The sequence below is a fragment of the Lepisosteus platostomus genome, chromosome 24, assembly GCF_059453375.1.
Source record: "Lepisosteus platostomus isolate fLepPlt1 chromosome 24, fLepPlt1.hap1, whole genome shotgun sequence".
Taxonomy (NCBI): Eukaryota; Metazoa; Chordata; class Actinopteri; order Semionotiformes; family Lepisosteidae; genus Lepisosteus; species Lepisosteus platostomus.
Genome location: NC_142634.1, coordinates 11,366,262 through 11,388,329, shown reverse-complemented (window position 1 = coordinate 11,388,329; position 22,068 = coordinate 11,366,262). Strand labels below are relative to the sequence as shown.

The window sequence follows — 22,068 nt, the reverse complement described above, 5'->3', positions numbered from 1 at the left end:
TCACAATGCTTCTTGTGGTTTTAGGGTACTCCTGTGCAGCTCTACAGCTCGGCATACAGGTCTGAGCTTGGGAAAGTTCCTGCTGGAGCACTGCCAATGGGGATACCCAGGATTGACCCCAAAAAACTGGGTGAGATATCCAGTATGTTTAAACAGGCATGTGTGGCTCAGCTAGATGTCATAGGATAAAGTCAGCTGTACTGTTTTTCTTTTCTCTCTTTCTTTGTCACCCCTTTTGCTCCCCTTCACACAATCTTTGCTCATTTGATTCTGGTTCACTATGTGTTCCTGCTGTCATGTCTGCCCTTGTGCTGCTCTGCCTCAAATCTTGCGCTCACCATCCCAAAAGAACTCTGGGCCGTAGTCACGCATGGTGCTTTTCCTTCTCGCCTGAAAATGGACTCTTCTAAATTTGTTCTATCGGTGCCATTCTGTTTTTGTCGTTGTTGTTACCGTTTTACGTTCTGTAAAGCGAGATGTGAGGCTGGTGTTTAAGGACGCGGTGTAAAAGGTGGGTTTTGTTGTCTCATTTTCCTTTCTCTTTTTTTTGGGATGCTATGTCCTTCCTCTTGCAGCCGTGCCCTTCCCGCTGGTGAAGCAGGAGCAGCTCTCTCCACGCAGCCAGACGAGCCAAGCGGAAAACCTCAGCACCACGGGCTCAGCGCACGAAGTCTCCATCATGAGAGGTACGACACTGCTTCTCTTCCATCTCCTCTGCTCCTTGTGCATCTAAAACGAGCTTTGGGCTCAGAAATCTCTCACTGCTTTAGAGTTTCCTCACCAGCCTTCCGTGCAAGAAAGAGGCAGTCACCTGGAGGCAAGTTGGTGAAATCCCTCCTTACAGCCGCCAGAGGTATAACTGTGCTCTTTAATGTCATGACTCTGAGAAACGTCCAAGAAGAACCTCTCTGTGAAAATAAAAATGAACAACACATTAGTTGCAGTGAGGGAGGGATGCCATGGCCTGTGTTTGAACCTGCAGCCTGTGTGCTGTAATATTTCCCCTGCACGGCTCTGAGCCAAGGCTTTTCCCAGAGAAACCACTCTGGAGCCCGAGGGATGGGCTCGTGTGTCAGTACAGATCACAAGCTAAGGAGACACTGGGCAGGGAGGAAGTTCGCCTTCAGCTTTGTTGGGTGTTTAAATCTCTTAAATGAAAATTAAAAAGGAAGGGACAGAGTATCACCACCACTGCCTGCCCTCCCCCCCAGAAAAATAAAGGCGGCACGTTGCCGTGTTGCCACGAGCTGTGAAAGACACGCACGCGGATGGCAGGGGCCATGCGTGAATCGCAGTAGAATCCCTTCTGAGATTGGAATCTCTTCTGTGTTTTTATTATGCCTCCCGAACCTTCTTGGAATTAATGGAGCAGGTTAAATCAGCAGCAATGTTAAACTCTGGTTTCCTTCCAGAGGATTACCTGGACATTTTAGATGCCCAAGTTGCCCTGTTTTGAACCAAAACATACAGGTTGATTTTTTTTAAAAAAAATTTAATTAAAAACGAAAGCGGTGGTGTTGACTTGGTCCGTTCTCTCAGTGTTGCTGAACCCCATTTGAGTTTCTTTTTCACTGGAGCCATTGTTGAAATTAGCTTTAAAATGCCTTGTTCCTGACAGCAGTGTTTCAGAAGGAAAGGTGGGGCCTGGTCACGAATGAGACAGGAGACCAGGAAGGGAAACCACTTGTGTAAAATGGCTGGTGTAAAATGTTTTTGGTGGACCAGTAGATGACACTCTTCCCCCCGGGACCACATCATTTCAAACCAGTGCACCAGTATGGTGACCGGGAGACTGGTGGCCTTCCTTTAGATGAGACATTAACCCATTGACTTGAATATCTGAACATTGAAGATCCCGTGGTTTTGTTCATAAGAGTAGGAATGTCCTGGGTATTTTCCTTCTTGGGCTTAGGCAATTCTCAATTTCTCACTTCTCCATTGGTGTAGTTGGTCTACCAGTCTCACCTGGTATCACCAGATGGGGCTGAAGTGGGCGCCTTCTTGTAATGTATATATTGCTCTTTGGGGATGAAAAGTGCTGTAGAAATTTGTGTCATTGATTATTTTTCAACGGCAACGGCAGCATTATGTATGTTACTCTAGCTACGTGACAACATGAAGTTTTTCTTTGTCCTTAGTAACAGGAAGAAAAGCTCAAAAGAGACTTGTGAGCCGACAAGCTGTTGGGGATGCAACCTGGCTAGGTATTGTGTTAGCCATACACTGTAAACGATTGCTTGAGAATGGGAATAATACTGGATACCAGAGAAAGCCTGTTGCGCCACCTGGCCTCTTGCTGACGGACTCATCCACGGGCTGTTGTTCCAGGTTCTGCCATCCTGGCAATGCAGGGGGGAAGCATCACCAAAGGCATTCCGGGCACTCGAATCCATCAGGAAGCTCCCATCACGTGCAGAGGAGGATCCATCACTCAGGTAAGGTGCAAGGAGACCGTGGGCTCAATGAACGTAAATGACGTTCGGCATGGCCGTGGGGCACCTGGTCTCTCCGTTCATCTCCTCTGTAGTAAAACGCCGTGTTGGCACTCTGATTAGGGGGGTAACGTGTCTGGGGCCCAGGGGTTCACTCCATTTTGTCACAGGAACCACAGACTCCCGAAGAGGAGATCAAAGCCGACTTGCCTTCTGTGCTTCTGAAAGTGTTTTCCCATCCCATTCCCACTCCCATCACTATCACACACTCAAACAATAATTCTATGCACTAGACTGAATGAAGCAAAATTATTCCTTTAATTTAACCTTTAAACCTAAGCTAAGTGCTGAGTGGCTCCGAGGTTTTCGGAAATCCAATCCTAAAACCGGGAGATAATTGAAATCCGCATTGAGCTTTTCAAAAGTTTTTGGTACAGGTCATGGTTTTATGTACATGATACCTGCCTGATGATGTCTAGTGATTGTAAATTCAACTGCTTCTCTGTACTGTTCATGTTTTTTAAAGGTTAAATTAAAGGAATCATTTTGCTTCATTCCGTCTAGTGCATAGAATTATTGTTTGAGTGTGTGATAGTGATGGGAGTGGGAAGGGGATGGGAAAACAGTTCATGGCAAACGTCGTCGTGTTGAAAAGGGGCTTGGAGCGATGCGTCGGGAGAGCGTTTGGAGGCAGGCACTGCGACACGTGGGAGTGAAAAACAGCTGCTTGACCTTAGCCAGCTTGGATGGCATAACCACGCAATCACACCGTATCCCCGTCCCCATGGCAACGGAGAGATCCTGCCTGACTCGGCCCCCTTTTCATCCCAGCCCAGAGGCCGATGTGCGCCGAGAGTGCGTTTTGGAAGAAAGCTCCCTGCGTCACAGCTGCGCGATGAGGGGGTGGAGGCACTTTTCTACCCAAACGGGCAGTTAGGCAAAAGAAAACACATTTGCTTGGGGGGGGAAGGCAAATCACGTGGTCATTTTGTTATTTGACTTAATCTCTGGTGATTTCAGTGCGCGGTGATACGGGCTTAAGTAGAGATAAGCTACATGAGATGTTTCTTACGTCCTTGTTAATACCCCTGAAAGGAGATAGAGAGGAGGCTCAGAGTCCAGGCAGCGGAAACAGTATGTCTTGGGTGTATGGGCCCAGGCTGAAGCCAGTTGAGTCTGACATTGTTACTTGCAGGCAGGCTAATCTCTCCTACCTCAGGGAAGTATTTTAATCAAACCTAAAGGCACGTGATATCTGGAGATGTGTGGGACTCAAGGAGGAAAAAAGGCAATGCTGTAATATGTTTACAGCAGTTTGGGAAAATGAGGACCGGGTAATCAGGCCTGGTAGAGCATGTCTCTGCAGCTCTGTTCACCCAGTCATACAGTCTAAAATGACCTCGGAGGTAGCACCAGCCTGATCCTCAAAAGTCATAAATGATTTAACAAGCAGCTGTTACTTTTGTTTTGTAAAGCTTGGTCTTTTCCTTCTGTATGTACTAATATGAGGGAAAGAAACAAAACTGAAGATTAAGAATGTGAGCATTCCACTCTGCACTTGCATTTAGCATATAAATATCCACTTAATTGATTTAGATATCTAATTTGTCCCCACAAAACTTACACCACAGGCGATACCCTTTGTCTGACTTTTTGACATTGGGATTCCTTGACCTCAGATGTGCAGTACCTTGTTTAATATTTGAAAGTGACATCAGAAATGGTTATAGAATGTGTGGCTCTATGTTTTGTCACTTTTTCTGAAGCAGAAAGTTGTAGTATGACTCCAGTGCAGACAAACACTTAAAATAAGACTCTTCTCCAGTATTTTCATCAAAATTCCGTTTTTTGCTGTAATGACAGAGTTCCTTGAATAACAGCGCCTGAGGTTTGTATCTTAGGTAAGGTTCTACATGGTGTAAAGAAAAGATGTTTGAATTGCTTAAGTGTTTTGTTTTGTTTAACTTGAAGGGGACTCCAGCTGAGGTTTTGTATAAAAGCACGATTACGAGGCTGATAGAAGACAGCCCCAGCAGAGCTGAGCGTGCCAGGGAGGAGGCCTTGTCCAAAGGGCACGTCATCTACGAAGGCATCAGTGGCCATATCCTCTCGTATGATGGTGAGTGAGTGGTCAGGCAACTGCTGGGATTATAACAGAACATTCGCCAGAGTCCATACTCTACACCTGGATTAAAATTAGAGATCCATATTGCAGATGGCACCTAGAGGAGAATTCTGCAATTATATGGTAGCAGCCAACTGTCCTTTTGTCTGAAAATCTTAAATTTAAAACGGAAAAGCCTGTTGTTGTTTTTTGTTTGCAAATTAAATGAGGTTCTTCCGCTGTTAAAGTTAGGTGTTTACAGTTCAGTTTAGCACAATGTGTGTGTCGGGTGATGCTGCACAGAGCTGTGATCTGTAGATTAAAGAGAAAGCCCTGCAGGCCTTGTACTGTATTTCTGAATGACTTTCCCTCACTTTGTTTTACACTTTGCACAGTGCCGGGCTTCAAAGGGACTTTACAGCAGCTCAGCAGTCCCGTCCTGTGGGAGTTCTTATTCTGACACAGCAGAAATTGGTCTGCTATGGCTTTCCCTTCCCTTTGAATCTCGTTCATTAGTCATCACAAAATTCCCCGCCATTACCAAGACGCAGAGACACACTCCAGTTGTCGAGGAGCGTTTGTCAGTTCTATATTAAGACATATTTCACGCAGGTCTGCTCATCATCTGCGTCTCAGCGAAAGCTGACTGTAATGCTGCATCCTTTCCTGCTGTTCTCCAGCTGTAGCCACCCCTGGTCAGTCGTCCAATCACAAGGCTGCGTTTGCCCCCTCAGTGTTGTGATTGGCTTGTGTCTCTCTGCAGGGGCTCCTGGGCAGAACTCTAAAGAAGAAGGCAGGGGTTCCGGAACGCCGGGCGAGATCCCTGGGCTGAAGCGGCCCTATGACGTAATGGAAGGGGGAATCGCCCGGGGGCTGCCCATCCGGGACGCCATGGCTGCTGTTAACTGTGAAGGTACAAGAGGGCCTCGGCTCACACACAGAGCAATCTGTAGCCCAAGCACACAACCCTTTTAGATTTAATTGGACAGTATCTGGTGTGAAATAATCCGTGAAATTATAACATCCTATGTCAAAAGAGCGCATCTGATTGTGCTTCTTGTGAAAGCCGCAGAACAATATCCCATTTTTAATATTTAAGTCAAATGGTCTTTCCCACCCATGTTGTGCTTGGGCTAGATGAGCGTCCAGAGATGGGCGTTTCGTTCTCTTGAGAAACAAGTAAAGGTTTATTCCGTGCTGAAAAGAAAAGAGATGCAAGGTGTTGGAAACATTGTGTCTCTTTTCTTTGCCTTTCAGCAGGGAATAAACCTTAACTTGTTCCTTTGCAGCCTGCACATGCTGGCGGAGCTCCCTACTTGAATTGTATTCTTGTGTGTTTTGATGGCTTGGCTTGGGGAAGTGTCAATGGCTCTTCTTGCTGTGTTGATCAGGTCTTATTGGGAGAGCCCTGCCGCAGGACCGGCACAGCCCACACCCCTTCAAGGACACCCATCTTATTCCAGGCTCCATCTCGCAAGGTCAGCAACTAACAGCACTCGCCGTCCCCCACGCCACTGTCCACCCTGCACGCACCCCTCTTGTAACGCACACCCCTCTCGGTACTGTATTGATCCTGGTCATCTGTGCAATCAGAAGAAGCAGAAGGCAGAAAACTCAAGTTCGGGTGCAATCTGGACTAATTGACTTGTGCACAAAATCTTCTGTCAATCCATTTGACCAAAAAATAGTCTAGTGTTCTCAAAAAACAAAGAACAAAATTAAATTTAAATGTGCCACCGACCTAACATTAACATCCTCATGCGGTGGGTGATGGAGGGTTAGAATTAAATTTAAAAATGGAGTTGAAAAGGACTAGCAGCCCTCAGCTGAGCCTCGTGGATTCACTGCTAATTTCACTGCTGTTCATGAGCAAACCGGCAGCTACAGAAACTAAAGCGACAGCATTGTCCACGGTCGCCTATCACGCTCGCGTCTGGTGTCCCCGGTTGAATTCCTCCTTGAGCAGCGGCTGACGGGCGCCGTGTTTCCCCAGGGGTACCTCGTCACATGGAGCCCCCAGAGGAGTACATGCGGAGAGAGGCCAAGCAGCTGAAGCGCGAGAGCTCCCCGCCGCGGGGCCCGCCGCCCGACGCCCTGAAGGGCCGCGCCCACGACGGCCTCGCGGCCCTCAAGCTCCCGGGAGGGCCGCACGAGGGCCTCATGGCTACGGTGAAGGAGCCCGGGAGGTCCATCCACGAGATCCCGCGGGAAGAGCTGCGGCAGATCCCGGAGGTATCGGCGAAGCCTGCCAAGGAGGGATCCATTACGCAGGTGCGCCTGGGTCGCCCACGGCCGCTGGAGTCGCATTCGCAGCTCGTTACCCAGCTTCTCGTAAGTCGACAAACCGACCATCGAGATGAAGCCCCAGGCAGTAACGCATTCCTGTTTAACCTCTCAGGGAAAGGTGCCCCGGAGCCCGCGCTTTGTATCGGACATGTTTTGTTCGTGTTGGGTGGCTGCAGGGCGTCTCGTTTTTGCAGCCCTGGGCGTGACGCCGGCGCCTTGTTTTCCCAGGGCACGCCGATGAAGCACGAGGGCGGGGGCAAGCGGCACGACGTGCGTTCCATCATCGGGTCGTCCTCGCGCTCCTACCCGGCCCTCCAGCACCACGCCGAGCGGGCCCGCTACGAGGAGGGCCTCAAGGGGCGGCCCGGCTCGGGCGTGGGCTCGGCCGGCTCCATCAGCCGCGGGTCGCCGGTCATCATCGGCGAGCCGGGGAAGGCCCACAGCAGCCCCCTCGCCTACGAGGACCACAAGGGGTCCCTGCGCACCGCCTTCTCCGGGCACGCGCACCGCGGCTCGCCCGTCTCTTCCAGGGACTCCGCCTCGCGCCAGCACGACGGTAGGGGCCCTGCTGCTTTTCCCGCCTTTCCTTTAGTGTGCTCGCTTGCTCAGAGGTTGTTCCCACTTGTTTTTCTTTTCCTCAGTTGTGTCGGTTAAGGGTTTTTCTCTTCCCAGCCACAGGCCATGATTTGTGCAACAGGTTCTTGGTTAGTTAGGAAGTAAAGTGATAGAAGACACAACAATTGCTGCAATTCCTGTAGTGCTCGCCCACAAACGTTTATTTATTTATACTCACAAAAAAGTTTTTATTTGCCTTCTCTCTGTGTCACCTTGTTAGACTGCATCCGTTTCTTTATTCCATTTTCTGCGAGGGTTAATAGTAAGATACCCTTGGAAAAAGCTTTTTCCAGTGGGTGAGGCAATTAGTGAGTTTGTGTTTTTAATCGTTTGTTTCCCTTGATCATGGCAGTGTATGTACAGTATCGTTACCTGCAGTCCCTAAGAATTAGAATCATTCTATCAATGCCTTAAGAATTATCCCTGGATAGATCAGATACACACTTCTAAATACTGGAAAACCTCTTCTGCTAAAAGAAAAAAGCATTTAATAAAGCTGCTGTGTAATTTAATAATATGGGATTTTTTGCCCATAAGCAGGTGGGAATTGCTAATGCTCTTTAGGATGTGTAATGCTGCAGTGTAACCTTTCTGACGGACTTGTCCGCTGGCCGCTGTTCTTTCCCCACAGGCGGCGGGATGGGCTCAGGAAAGGCTCCACCCCAGGAGAGAAAGGCCACGCCCACTCCGCGAGAGATGAGCTCCACCAAGTCCCCACTGACAGGGGTCCAGGAGCACCACGCCTCCCTGGCCTCCTATGAGCGGCTACTACAGGGCGCAGGGGCAGCAGACATCTACCGTGGGCAGATCCCCCTGACCTTTGACCCTGCGACGCTGCCTAGGGGCATCCCCATTGACCCAGGTACGATTTAGATTGATAGCAGAAGCATTCAAACAGTAAACGCTTTGAGAAGCCACCTTTAAAGGCACTATATAAAATAAAGTTTATTATTATTATTATTAAACCTTCGTCAAAATTTCCTATTAATGCAAGTTTCTTTAAGAATTGAAAAGACATTAAGACCTGTTAAATAGGTGACTACTACCATCATTGGGCATTTGCCCTACAACATCATTTGGCCGAGAAAGCAACTTTTTTTTTTAATCAGCGCACAGTTCTCTTCAGTGCTCCTCATCTGTGTAGTGTCGTCACTTAAAATAAAATCGTGCTTTTGTGTTTATTGTCGCAAAAAAAACAAGAACTTTTCATCGACTGGAGCCGTTAAAAGGAACCAGCTTTGTAAATCGCAAATGAAAAGACAGGTCCAGATGGATAAATGTGTCTTTAGGGGAAAGAGAGATGAAAACAGGAATGGACAGCCCAGTAAGCTACGCTGGTCAGTGCAGGTGTGGGGTTAGTGTAGTTCTGTTGGAAACCACTGCGTGTGTCCCAGCCTGAGCCCTCCTTGTCGCCTTCTTGTAACCAGCTGCCTATTACCTGCCACGGCACCTCGCCCCGGGCCCCGGCTACGCTCATCCATACCCCCCTTATCTGATCCGGGGGTTCCCCGAGACGGCCGCCCTGGAGAACAGGCAGACCATCCTGAACGACTACATCACCTCCCAGCAGATGCACCACGCCGCTGCCGCCATGGCCCAGCGGGCGGACCTGCTGCGGGGCCTGTCGCCGCGGGAACAGGCCCTGGCCCTCAGCTACTCGGCAGCGCCCCGGGGTAGGGAATGCCCCCCCAACCCCCCTCCTGGGGCAGATTGGATCCTGCGCTAAAATACCAGCGCGAGGCGTGGAGTCTGGAGTCTAGGGAGGGGTCACAAGAGATTTAAAAAGTGTATTCTTAAATTGAAATTGCATCTTCAGGCAATGATAAGGTGTGCGTTTCGTTAGTGAGGCTTCTTAGCTTTCCTTCATTTTCTGTTTTGTATTGTACGCGTCTGCTTTCTTTATAGTGAGAGAAATTAAATTAAAACAGATGAGTACTGGAACCAGCAGTGTTTTTAATCTCAGGATAATTATTATATAGTGTGATTATTATACTGTACATTATCTCCGTAAGAGTTCTTCTCTTTCGTGCAGTGTCCTTTGTCCTTTATACTTCAGGATTAAATACATGTTAAATTACTGTTTTGTCAATGTAACACTGTAACTGTTTCACAGCCCGCATTGGCAGCTCAGATTGTGTACAGTAGGTCTCTTAACGTTGCTGTCCTGCTGTTAAGGGATGCACTCGAACACTGTAAAGTTCTGTGCGTTTCTGTCTGCAGGCATCATCGATTTGTCTCAGGTACCACATCTGCCTGTGCTGGTCCCGCCTTCTGCTGGAGCGTCCAGTTCCCCTATGGATCGCATCACCTACATCCCAGGAGCCCCAAGTCCCTTTGCAAGCCGGACCTACGCTACCCCACCCATCTCTCCAGGTAGGGGCCCCAGCCGGACATTCTGACACTCAAATTAAGAGACCGCGAGGGCTAGACTGCTTGGGTGGAATACTGTAAAAACAGATCAGGGACATCCAGCTTTGTGACTTTCTCCAAATGAAAACGGTTACCTTTCAAAACAAAGAAAAAACAGAGAGAACAGTTTCTAAATCCTTTTATTTCTATGCGTTCATGAGGAGAACAGCACCGTGGTCTGTCTCTGCTCGTGGTTGTTCTTCACTGCTGCTTTGTAAAATCCTGTGTGTGCTGCGTGTTTGGACACATAGGGCCCTTAGTTACAGGTGGCATTTTGTTACCGTCTCAAACAGTCCGGTTGGTTACATGATGCGGTGCCTTTTTTTAAGTTTCAGGCGGGCCGTCTCACATGGCCAAAATTCCCGGGACTCCGTCTTCAGAGCGAGAGAGGGACCGGGAGCGCGAGAGAGAGCGAGAACGGGACAGGGAAAAGACACCTGCGAATGTGGAGCACGCACCCATCTGGAGACCTGGTGAGAGCTCGGCTCCCTGGCACCTCAGCAGAGGTGAAACATTTTTGGATGAGATGCACCCGTTTGACCCAGTTGGAAATATTGTGGTAACCCTGAAGTGCCCGGCAGCACAAACTGGGAGCGCTGTTCCATGCACCTATGTATCCATATGTAAAAAATAAACACATCCCGTTTACCATTGCCTTCGCTCTCGCCTTGGTGTTTCCAGGCCACATTTTGTGACAAAGCTTTACAGGAAGCAGGCTGTGAATCTTACTAAATATTCGCAAATCTCCTGTTTTCAGCCTCTTAAGGTCAAAACCCAAGTTATGTAAATGAGTAAAGGAGTGGAGGAGTACAGCAGATGACACAGGGCGACAGACGGTGCCACACCAATGTAGGTGGTGCAAGAGAGGACACCTTTCTTGCTCACTTGGCTGTTGGTAACCTAGCAGCAATTTAGTCTAAGGATCACGCCTCTCTCGTGAGATCTCGTAGAAGCCGCTTCATCGATGTGTCGTGCAGTTTGGCGGCATGAAAGGGGTGTAGAATGAAGTGCTTCCTGCCTGCACTGTCATATCCTGGACGAGTCGGCAGCAGGCACCGCTCTTGCCCGACAGGCGTGTGTCTGCTCTGTTCTCTCCATGTGAGGCTCGTTTTATGGGGGGCAGGGGTTCTGTGAATGAAGTCTGTAAAAATGCCCTGGGACATGTCCGCGGGCAAGCACTTTGTCAGCAGAGGCCTACAGCAGCCTGGGCTCAGCTCGTCTCCCCCTGTCTTTCCCCTCGCAGGCACAGAGCAAAGCAGCAGCAGCAGCGGCGCTCGTCCTTCCGCACAGAACTACCAGCACTCCCCCGTGTCCCCTCGCACCCAGGACAACGTGCAGCAGAGGCCCAGCGTGCTGCACAACACCGCCGGCAAGACGCTGACCGTGGCGGGAGGGGACGCCAACAACCCCTCTGTCCTCAGGTAAGATTACTGAGAGCGAGGAGGAGGGGTGGGGTGGGGTTCGGAGTTCGTTCCTTTCGCGTAGTTTTATTCATCGTGTTGGTTGGGGTTTAACACGGGGGGGGGGTTGCGCAAATGCAGACTAAGTGCTTCACAGATTCGGGCAGAGAACGTAGTTGAATTAAAATGTCGAGGCAATGATTGTGAGGAAGTGAATCGGCTGATGAATAGTGGGGCCAGGAGGGACAAAATAAAGAAACATGGCCCCTACAGCGTTCTGACCCTTTTGAACGACTGCTGAAGAAGAACGGAAGGGTCGTAGCTCAGACGTTGGTTCGTTCCTCTGCTACTCCACTCGTCCCACTGCTGCCACTCCTTGTTTCGTTTTGTTTCTGTGGTCGCAGGCCGTTGTCCTCCGCGGGCTCCTCCTCCTCCTCCCGCTACCCAGGGTACAGCCCTCACCTCCAGAGGGCGGGCCCCTCGGCAGAGCCGTACCCCGCTGGCCTGGACGCCAGCTGCGCCAAGGACCTGGCCCGGGGCCAAGAGGGCAGCAAGTCCGAGCGCGCCCACGGCAGGGCGGGAAGCGGCGCCGGGCCGAAGCCCCTCCAGGAACACGCCGCCGCCGCCTCCTCCAAAGGCGAGCCCAAGCCGGCGGGCGCTGGCCCGGGCGCGGCGGCCTATTACCCCACTCCCCACGGGCCTCAGGGCAGAAACCTGCCGCCTCTGCCCCCCCAGCACGCGCCGGCCCCCTCCCTGGACCCGCCCGCCCACGAGCAGCCGCCCAGTAGGGAAAAGACTCAAAACAAACCGGTTTCCCTGCAGGAGCAGGAGCTCCGAGCTCTCGGTAAGACCACCATGACAGCGGCCAACTTCATAAACGCGATTATCATGCGTCAAATTTCTTGTGATACGGGGAAGCTAGACAGAGGCTCGCTCGCTGCCGACTCCACTTGTGATGGTAAGATGCCCGGGATCGAGCGGTCCCCATTTGTGACCTATTGCACGCTGTGGTGGTTGGCATCATCAAATCGGTATTAGAGCAAATGTATGGAAATACTTCTGGATTTTTAATACAATCATTGATGTGGGGTTTTTGTTTAATTAAATGCAAAGAAAGGGGAGATGGGCGTGATCCTTCTCCTCGGCTTTTAGATTTCACTGAAGATCTCAGCTTTAGTGGTGGCCTCTTGGTGTTTTTTCTAATCTACAAGTTAGAATAAGGCATTCAAACCAGCGTTAATCTTCCTGACGGCTCTAGAGATTTTATTTTATGAGAGAGTTCAGAAAAGTCTTAATCTCGCATTAGTGTAGCAGTTATGTTTCCTTATATCACACCTGTAACACAAATTTAATCTTACCATTATTTGACTTTTAGGTTTTAGATGTGTACCACAGTACAGTTTCTTTTCCTTGTGTGAGGTGTGGTCTATGCTGTATAAACATGATCCCTTGCATTTATCAGTTATTAGCTAGAGTCATTTGTCTTACTCCATCTGCCCTGAAGGATGCATTAATGTAATCCAAATTAATGAAACGTACAGTATTCCATATTTTAACTTTAGGCCCCTCTATAAAGCCCCTTTCTCTGAGGGTCTTAAGTATAGATGGTTCTGTTGTGTGGCTAAGATAACACAGTGTTGTAATCCATTCTGTTATCAGAGTGCCCTATTGCCCATAAAAACCTCCTGGAATAAAGATACAAAACCTCAATAAATAAAGATAAGAATACACAGAGGTTCTCACTTAATGCTGATGGGTTAGGATTAGAGATAGATGAATGTTTGAGAACTAACATTTGTTATCTAATGTGCCCTCCTCCCTACAAACAATGCATGTACTTTACATTGAAGTCGTTTATGCATTTAAGAATACCAGGACCAGGCTAGAATTAGATTGCCACCTCTTTGTCAGTCAGGTTCACAGTGGGATCCAAAATGCAGAAAGTCCAGCTTTAAAGATCTCTACAAATACACTAGTGTGAGTAGTCTAAATTGTCTGAGCCTTAATTCAAGCATTTGCACAGTGTGCTGCTCTATGATTTGTATGTTGAATGGACTTTGCAAAGTTCTGTCACAGGCAGTCCTTTTTGTCTCCAATAAATACAAAACATGGTGCTGGAGCTTAAGAGCTGCCCATGAAGCTGGTCCAAGCTTTCATGAACTTCAATGCAGGGTTCTTGGCAGTTGTGTAAATCTGACCTTTTACTCTAAAACTTCATTAGAAAGAAGTTGTGTTTAAAATGTAATGAAATGATGCAGTAACCTGTTAATGCTGTAATAGTGAGTTAGGCGAAACAGATGCAGTAGTTGTGGTGAAACTGTTAAAGGTATATTTCAGAAGAGACCACTGTTAAAACTGAAATATTCTCCAGGGTTGTCTTTGGTCCAGGTGACCTACTGTAGCAAGCACAGATGTTGCCTTTTTGGCTTCTCACCACTGAGCTCCATGCTCCTGTGCTTGGGATGGCACTGCAGCTTCTTGCCTTGTCCCATGCATGACCAATGTTTTTTTTTGTGTTCTTTTCTTGTTTATTTTAACAGTGCCTGACTAGAATCAGATTTCCTGAGATCCCCTTCCCAGTGCTTTGATTTAACACCTCCCTTTTGTTTTTTGGGGTCGGCACATCGCTGTTTATTACATGCTCACGTGGGGTGGAATACATACTGTACAGATTGGCAGGGGCTCAGTGATTAAGCAGCGAGAGTGGAAGAGACTACATTTGCAACCACCACATGTCTCAAACCAAGATCTCTCAGGGTGTTGAATGACATAGGATAGTTGGATGTTTCCATGCCTATTGGGTAAAATAAACTGAAAGGCTGGGTCAGTAATTCATATTAATTGATTAAATTCTATTGCAACATTTCTATGGTTATATGCAGTTATTGCGCTAGGTAAAGTGAGTCCTGGGATTTTAGAGTCTACAAACACTGTCAGCAGTACCTAATATAGCAGTACCTCTTCCTGAGTGTCACGTAAATGAGGCGGCAGTGTAGGGTTTCAATAATATTTGAGAACAGTATGATCTGTGCAGGACTTAAACAGTGCAGTGTCTCTTAAAACCATAGTAGTTAATGGGGATCTGGCTTTAGAGATGCTCATGTTTTCCTTGCATTAAAGAACCTGGAGTAGTAATCAGAACCCAGTGATTATTAGTTTCTCAAGGGATGCAATTCTCTTCATTCTGGTTATTTTAATGATTGGAAACGACAGATTTTCCGGAAGGACTGTAAGAGTTTGTTTAACACTGTCACATTGAAAAATGCAGTGAAGGGAAGCTGTTTTACAATAATAATAATAATAATAATAATAATAGCTTACACTTATATAGCGCTTTTCTGGACACTCCACTCAAAGCGCTTTACAGGTAATGGGGACTCCCCTCCACCACCACCAATGTGTAGCATCCACCTGGATGATGCGACGGCAGCCATAGTGCGCCGGAACGCTCACCACACATCAGCTATCAGTGGGGAGGAGAGCAGAGTAATGTAGCCAATTCATAGATGGGGATTATTAGGAGGCCATGATTGGTAAGGGCCAATTGGAAATTTGGCCAGGACACCGGGGTTACACCCCTACTCTTTTCGAGAAGCGCCCTGGGATTTTTAATGACCACAGAGAGTCAGGACCTCGGTTTTACGTCTCATCCGAAGGACGGCGCCTGTTTACAGTATAGTGTCCCCATCACTATACTGGGGCATTAGGACCCACATGGACCACAGGGTGAGCACCCCCTGCTGGCCCCACTAACACCTCTTCCAGCAGCAACCTTAGTTTTTCCCAGGAGGTCTCCCATCCAGGTACTGACCAGGCTCACACCTGCTTCGCTTCTATTACATAACAATGGTCATGTAAATTCTTTTTTTATGGTTTTAGCTGTCATGGCCTGTAGTATCTAGTTCTGTTCTGAGCTAACTCTATTTCTGTTTTGATCTTTGCTATACTGTAAGTGTATACTGTAAATCAAAGACGATTTAGCTAGACTAGATGTCTGACTGCAGTTAAGAGCTGTGTGCAACCATATTGGATGACCTTATATGGCACTATAATAAGAGATTAAGTATGATACTTCCAAATGTGTGGCAATGTTTTTTAGTACAATAACAGCTTAATGTTTTCAAAGTGCAAATGCATACATGTTAATATTTTTATGCATTAACAAACTGAGGTAACTGAACATTTCCTAGGTTTACTGAATTTGGAATACGGTATGTGTGTAATGCATATATCTATATCTATTTATATATCTATATATGTATTAAGTACCTACTTTTCATGTTTTTATAGTGTCTTTAGCTTGTTTAAAGAAAACTATTTTAAATTTTATATTGAGGGGGTCTTCCAAATGATATTGAGGAGATTATTGAGCATGTAATAAACACAAAAGAGCTTTGCACATTGTGTTACCTGATCATCTTTGTAGTACAATATGATTGTTCTGAACTTGAATATATCAAGCTTAATAGAGTTCAGGTTCCCTTGGGACTGAACAAATTCCCTTGGTTTTAGTAAAGAGAACATCAACTACTAAACTGTACTTACAGTATATACAAATGATTGCAGTTTTTAATCTTCCTGTGGTATGGCTCATGATGAAGGTGTCTTGAGCCTGTATGGTGTGTCCAAGCAGGACTGTTTTTTCAGTTCTTTTGTTCTGTGCCCCAGTGTCTTGAACATACTCCTGCAGCTCCTCTTCTGTATTTGAGCAACCTTTCAGCTATAGGCCCGCCCTCCTGATGCAGGGGGTTGCCCTTTGCAAAGGGGATTCACACTGCACAATGCCTTGTGATCCCTTTTTCATTTGGAAGTGGTCATACAGTATAATCTACCCCGGCCTCTTCCTGGCTCAGCTTATTGACTTGGGAATCATGAAGTACAGAAACATCTGTCACATTGGCAACAAATCCCCCCAGCCATAGAGAGGGGACTTAAACAATGCATGAAGCGTCTTTGAGGAAACAAAAGAAAGCTCATAAACCACAGGAGAGTTAAAAATTCTGAACACATTGCTGGAATCTAGATTTTTGTTGGGTTGGGATTGTTCCAAACCCTTTTTATTTGAAAGAAAAACAAGTACTAGTCCACTGATGTGTAGCGATTTATATCAGAGCGTCATCTAATACATTGGTGGTTCTTTCTAAGCCTAATTTTATGTGTATCGCAATGTGAAAACAACAGTGCTGCATTGCCTTGTTTTAATGCTCTATTTCGATTTTTAACAGGTCCAGCCGGCGGCTATAACTCAAATAGTTCGGATGGGATTGAGGCAATAAGTCCAGCTAATTCGCCCGTACAGCTCAATGAGAAAGGCCGCAAACAGAACCACCAAGCTGACAAAGGGCATAATGTTATAGACAAGAGGCACAGACCACAAGGTCAGGCTTTAAGAGTGCAGTGTGCTTGGCTAGTTAGGTCCCATTCACAAAGACCTGAAAAAAGCCTTTTTTAAAAAAAAAAAGCTCAGGAGACATTGTAAAAAGAAACAGTGCAGTATAAAAGCTGACAGAACTAGAGAAAAAAGCTAACGTGCTGTGCTACAGATAAGGAGACTAGCTCTAGGGGCGCACATCTCCAGTCCTGGAGGGCCAGAGGGTTTTAGCAGTTGCTTTACCTGAGCCATTGATGACCTAATTCAGGGATTCCCTGTCTTGGTCCCGAGACCCACACACCTCCTGGTTTTTGTTCCAGCCAAGTTTTCAGTTAAACCGTTGGATTTGTAATCGACCTACTCACAGGGTAAATTTGAACTGTATGACTGTTATCAGATTTTAAACCTCCTGGAGGTCGCCTTTTAACTCTCCTAGTTAAAATCAAATCCGAAACTCTTGAGTCAGAAAAAACGACTTGCACATGTTCCAGCTAAGGGTCTTATTAATTCAGTTTAGGCTTCAGTTAGGTAATTAAACTGGAATGAAAACCTCCTCTGTGCCTCCAGAACCAGGATGGGAATCCCTGAACTCATTATTTGCTTTATTGGACAAATTGAAGCCTTTACTTGTTCTTAAGGAGCTGGAGATCCTCAGGCCCGGAGCTGGGGTCTGCTAGTTTAGATGACACAAATTAGCTACCTGAAAACCTCAATGGTTGCTATGTAACAGGCTTCCCATAATTAAAATGTGTCCACGGAGTTGCTTGGTCCTAGCTTGACCCTTTTCATCTGTTGTCGTCCCTAAAAAAAAGTTGCTATCAAAAAAAAATCTCACTTTAGTTTTAAAACATCTAAACTCATATTCGGAGATTTTAACCAGCAGGGGATTATTTCAGATTTCCACTACTCCCACTGCTGAAAAGCTAATGATTTCCGATTGCTTCTGAGAGTTTTATCTCAAGTTTTATCCATCTTCTTATAGATGTAGTAGACTTCTATTAACCGAATCCGGCTGTTGCCTTTACTGCAGTTTAATACTGATAGTAACTGACTTAAGTAAACAAAACTTAAGGAGAATGTTCATTTGCTGGTGTCACTAGCAGAACACAGTTCACTGAATTAAATAAACTAAGTGAAAAAATAAATAATTTGCTTCTCGAAATGTATAAATTAACATGCAGTAATTGGCATGATGATTAATAATGTCAGCGTTACAACAGAAATGATGTTAGTTTTATTTCTAAGCCCTTTTCGAGAAACTCTTGGTACCGTGAAAATTAACCCTTAAAGCTTTAGTGAAGTGCTAGGGCTTTAAACCTGTCGCCTTTGCTTTTGAAAGTGTTGACACTCACAGAGCCTCTAATGGATATGGGTGATTTGGAGGTGCTGTCCATGAGAAGAATCAGCAGACCCTGGATTAAGACTATTCTCATGCAGAAAGTCCTTACGATAGCCTTGAAAATGACATTCAGCAGATGAAGAAATTCTGAGCATTCGGTTCTGCCATTTCAATCATCATCAAATTGATACTGCACTGTTTAAATCAGTTTTATTTCTCCATTTCAGAACTATTAAAATACTCCTTTTTTGCATCATGGGGTTTGACGTTCTTACCAAAGATCATGTTCAGACTAAAATGAGTGGACCTCCTCATAGGTCAGGCACTGATATCTCGGAGTCCAGTTGTTATCCATGACGTGACCCCTAGATCAGCGAACTTGCTCAGCACTCTCAGCTTAGTGTTGCCTAGTCTGAGAACTGGCGGATTGCAGTGACCAAACTCGTTTTTCTCTGCGTTTTTGTTTCCGTCCTCCAGCTCAACAGAAGCTGTCCTCTCAAGAACCACACCACCCTCATTTACGGCAGGCACCCGAAGGTGGCCAGTCCCCAAGTCACTCTTCCCAGCCCTACAAAGGCAATCAGAGAGTTGTCACTTTGGCACAGCACATCAGCGTAAGTGTCCCCTGAGCTGGTAGGAAAAAACAGTACATTAGGAGGCATCAGTGTTGGAATAGCATTTATTGGGTTATGTGTTCTGGGAAAGAAAGTACTCTTTGGTGGGTGAGGGTCACACACACCTGCACACAACTTTTGGGATGCAAATTCCATTTGTGAAGTCTTTATTTCCTGTAATCAATTAACAGTGTGTCAGTATCCTGGTAGGAACTGACCTGTATTAATTGAGTTTCCTACCAAAACCCAGATGCTTTATTAAGGCAAGATGGAGCAGTAGTTAAGGAGCTTATTCATTACCGATTGCTGAATTGTCATTTCCTGAAGTCAAGTCTTAGCTTTGCATTGTTTCCTCCTGTATACCTCTTAGTTTTAGATGGGTCATGTTGTAAAAGAGGTTTTGCTGATATTTAATTTGACATCAAAGTAATAATTAAGGTTACTTATTGCATTACAAGCTCCTGTGACTGATTAATTACCAAGGATCTGTAAATAGCATTGTTTGCATTGATGAGTTTGCGTATTACCAAATTATTAGGTGTGTCACCGCAGATCTGGACTTTCTCTTTTTCCTGTCATAACAGGAAGTGATCACGAAAGATTACACACGGCAGTACCAGCTCAACTCCCAGCCCCAGCAGCAGGGCTACCCCTACCAGAGCTCCTCAGTATTGGACCTGACCCGCCCCCCCAGCAACCCACACTCCCAACCGCAAATGCAGCCTCAAGACTCCAACCCCAGCGCTCGCTACACTCCTGAGGGGGCTTCTGGAGACAGGGGCCGAGATAGGTATGTCTGTCTTTCAGCCTTTCGCCCATTCCGTGCTGGAATGAGAGCCGCCTACTCTGAAATATGAATTAGCGGGACTCCCCAAGTTCTGGTCGCCTCAAATCATACTGTCCCCACGGATTGCCCATGACCATGTGTGTAACCCTGATCAGGGAGGACAGCATTTTGCTTTGTTTTATATTGCTCATGGGCTGAAGAAGACTTTGTAGAAATAATGGAACTAACTCTTTGTTGAAATGACAATGCGAAAGTCTAGTTATCATCTAGGGATGAGTTGCTTCTTTGTAGTTTGACCTGTATGGCAAGGAACAATGTGCTTGATCTCTGTCCCGTTCTACTCTGGTGTTGCTTACACTAATCTGGGTGGATATGTCAGTCAATCAATCATTCAAAAAATTTTTAATCAAATGCACAACAATACAGCGTGCAGCAGTAATTGCTGGCAATGAAATATCTTCAAGATGGGGAAATTTGACGGTCTGAAAGATGGGGAAACTTGACGGTTTGTGTGGACGAATGAGAAGGAAGAAAAAGACAAGCGCATTGCGTTTTGTGTTTAGGTCTCCACAGCAGAACAAAGCATCTCAGATGTGCCTGTCTGGAGATGGTATTGAGCCGGTGTCTCCAGCAGGGGGCATATCTGAGCCAGCGTCACATGGAGCGACCTTCCCCGCAGAGCAGGCCGATCAGGGGTAAGGCCAGCTGCCCTCTCTCCTCGGGCCGCCACTCCTCACCTGCGTGTGGGTAGGTGGTTCACGCTTGGGCTGTCCCCATCTTGCAGGGCGAACTCCCGGTTGTCCCCCAGCAACTCCCAGCCCCCGGCCTTCTTCAGCAAGCTGACGGAGAGCAACTCCGCCATTGTCAAGTCCAAGAAGCAGGAGATGATCAAGAAGATGACCGTCAGTGGGAGCGAGCCTGACTTCAGTGAGTTCCTCGGCGCAGCTCTGTTAATTCAATGGTGGAGCAACAATGTTGGGAGTGTCCATGTGATCCAAGACCTTTACCCTTCAAAAAGGTTTGACTTGATTAAGAAAACATCTTTCATTCTTCTCGTTGCAGACCCAGGACAACCAGGGACTGAAATATTCAACATGCCGGCTTCCACGACTGCAGGTAAACCTGCAGTAGTGTCCTTTTTGACAGCACAATCATCTCCTCCTAACAAAGCTGTAACTGACCGGTAGTGTCGTTTGGAACAAGTCACAACTTGGGGGCAGGTGCTCCGATTGATGGATCTGCCATTGCTGGAGAGTCTGGTCACCAGCCAAATCAGCCTGCAGGCGATCTGCTGAGTCTGAGTGGTTCTGAGGGTCGGTCCTTCAGATAAGCTGGGTGTGTCTGAGCTAACCACTCCCCACACCAGAAAGCTCCCCACACAGCTCTCAGTGGGGAGGAGAACAGAGTGATTAAGCCAGTTCATAGATTGAGATTATTAGGAGGCCATTATTGGTAAAGGCCAATGGGAAATTTGGCCCAGACACCTGGGTTACTCTTTTCAAGAAACTCCCTGGGATTTTTAATGACCACGGAGGCTTGGTTTTATGTCTCATCCGAAGGACCGCACCTTTTTTCAGTATAGTATATCATCACTATACTGGGGCATTAAGACCCAACAGACTGCAGGGTGAGCACCCCTTCTGGGGGCAGCAGTACCTCTTCCAGCAGCAGCCTAAGCTTTCCCAGGAGGTCTCCCATCCAGGCACTGGCCAGGCTCTCACCTGCTGAGCTCCAGTGGGCTGCCAGCTGTGAGCTGCAAGGTTCTAGAGCTGCTGGCTATATGCGGGCAGCTCTTGGTCCCACCAATCAGATGCAGGGTTTGCTGTTTTTCACTGAAGCATCAGTCTGGATGGTATCTAGTAAGACTGGGATTTCCTATAGATTCTACTGATTCTGTGGCTTTGCCATATGCTACTGCTGTACTTGCAGTGCCAAGCTACTCTTGCAAGTCCCAGGCTGTGCACAGCCAAGACCCCTTCGGATTGTCAATACAGCTCATTACCTCAGCTCAAGCAGCAAAGCAATTTTGTTGTTATTAATATTGTTATGGCTGGTCTGTAGGAGGCTCCCCACATGTACTGTATTGCTTGCATGTATAAAGTTAGCCCTTTACAGATTGTTAAAAGTTTCAGCCAGGTGCAATTACACCACCACTTGATTTTCAGCTTTTTGCTTGGGCTGGTCCATCTGCCTCCTTAGACATTTTGAGCCATTGGGGGGGGGGGGGGGTGAGTCCAAGTGATGTCACTGGGTATCAGCCGTTTCCTTCAACTAATTGTGAGATTCTGTTATTTCGGCAGTACTCCTTAGCTTAATCCCTTTCTTCTTTTCATTTATGGTTTAGAATAGATGCATCTAGACAGAGGTGCTGCATTTCGTGAAACAAGTGTCCCTTCCTCTTTGCATGAGGGCAGTAATAGTAAGGAGTTATGTACTCCAAATCCATGGATCTGTGATGTGATGGCCAGCAGAAAGGCTGGGATGGGCACAGAAAATCAGCATGCTTTTTGGTTGCAGATCTGTCCAGTGTGTTTCACTGTACTTTATAAAAACCCCATCTCCAAATCCAGGTTTTTGGGTTTCTAAAATTCATCCACAGCCTATAATACAGTTGCATACACCCGTGAAGACAAGTTAAATTGGAACAATTTAATCATTGTCCTCATTTCTGAAACATAAGCGCTTCCCAAAGTAGGTCCTTATGACTCTTG

At 46.8% G+C, this 22,068-nt stretch overlaps 1 protein-coding gene across 25 annotated transcripts in view; it reads left to right on the top strand.

The window, feature by feature from the left end:
• Positions 1-22,068, top strand: part of ncor2 (nuclear receptor corepressor 2) — a 176,050-nt gene that overhangs the window by 146,320 nt on the left and 7,662 nt on the right. For 20 of the 25 annotated variants that reach the window (XM_088618467.1, XM_088618459.1, XM_088618471.1 and 17 more), the window contains 20 exons: positions 25-130; positions 576-686; positions 2,329-2,435; positions 4,404-4,551; positions 5,300-5,449; positions 5,928-6,014; positions 6,530-6,867; positions 7,051-7,378; positions 8,069-8,299; positions 8,865-9,110; positions 9,658-9,810; positions 10,176-10,319; positions 11,090-11,267; positions 11,651-12,204; positions 16,472-16,624; positions 18,434-18,570; positions 19,155-19,360; positions 19,921-20,052; positions 20,142-20,284; positions 20,420-20,473. In XM_088618467.1, the coding sequence (XP_088474593.1) occupies positions 25-130; positions 576-686; positions 2,329-2,435; positions 4,404-4,551; positions 5,300-5,449; positions 5,928-6,014; positions 6,530-6,867; positions 7,051-7,378; positions 8,069-8,299; positions 8,865-9,110; positions 9,658-9,810; positions 10,176-10,319; positions 11,090-11,267; positions 11,651-12,204; positions 16,472-16,624; positions 18,434-18,570; positions 19,155-19,360; positions 19,921-20,052; positions 20,142-20,284; positions 20,420-20,473 (3,706 nt within the window). The remainder of the gene's footprint in view (positions 1-24; positions 131-575; positions 687-2,328; positions 2,436-4,403; positions 4,552-5,299; positions 5,450-5,927; positions 6,015-6,529; positions 6,868-7,050; positions 7,379-8,068; positions 8,300-8,864; positions 9,111-9,657; positions 9,811-10,175; positions 10,320-11,089; positions 11,268-11,650; positions 12,205-16,471; positions 16,625-18,433; positions 18,571-19,154; positions 19,361-19,920; positions 20,053-20,141; positions 20,285-20,419; positions 20,474-22,068) is intronic. The other 5 variants (XM_088618479.1, XM_088618469.1, XM_088618478.1 and 2 more) reach the window with 3 other exon arrangements.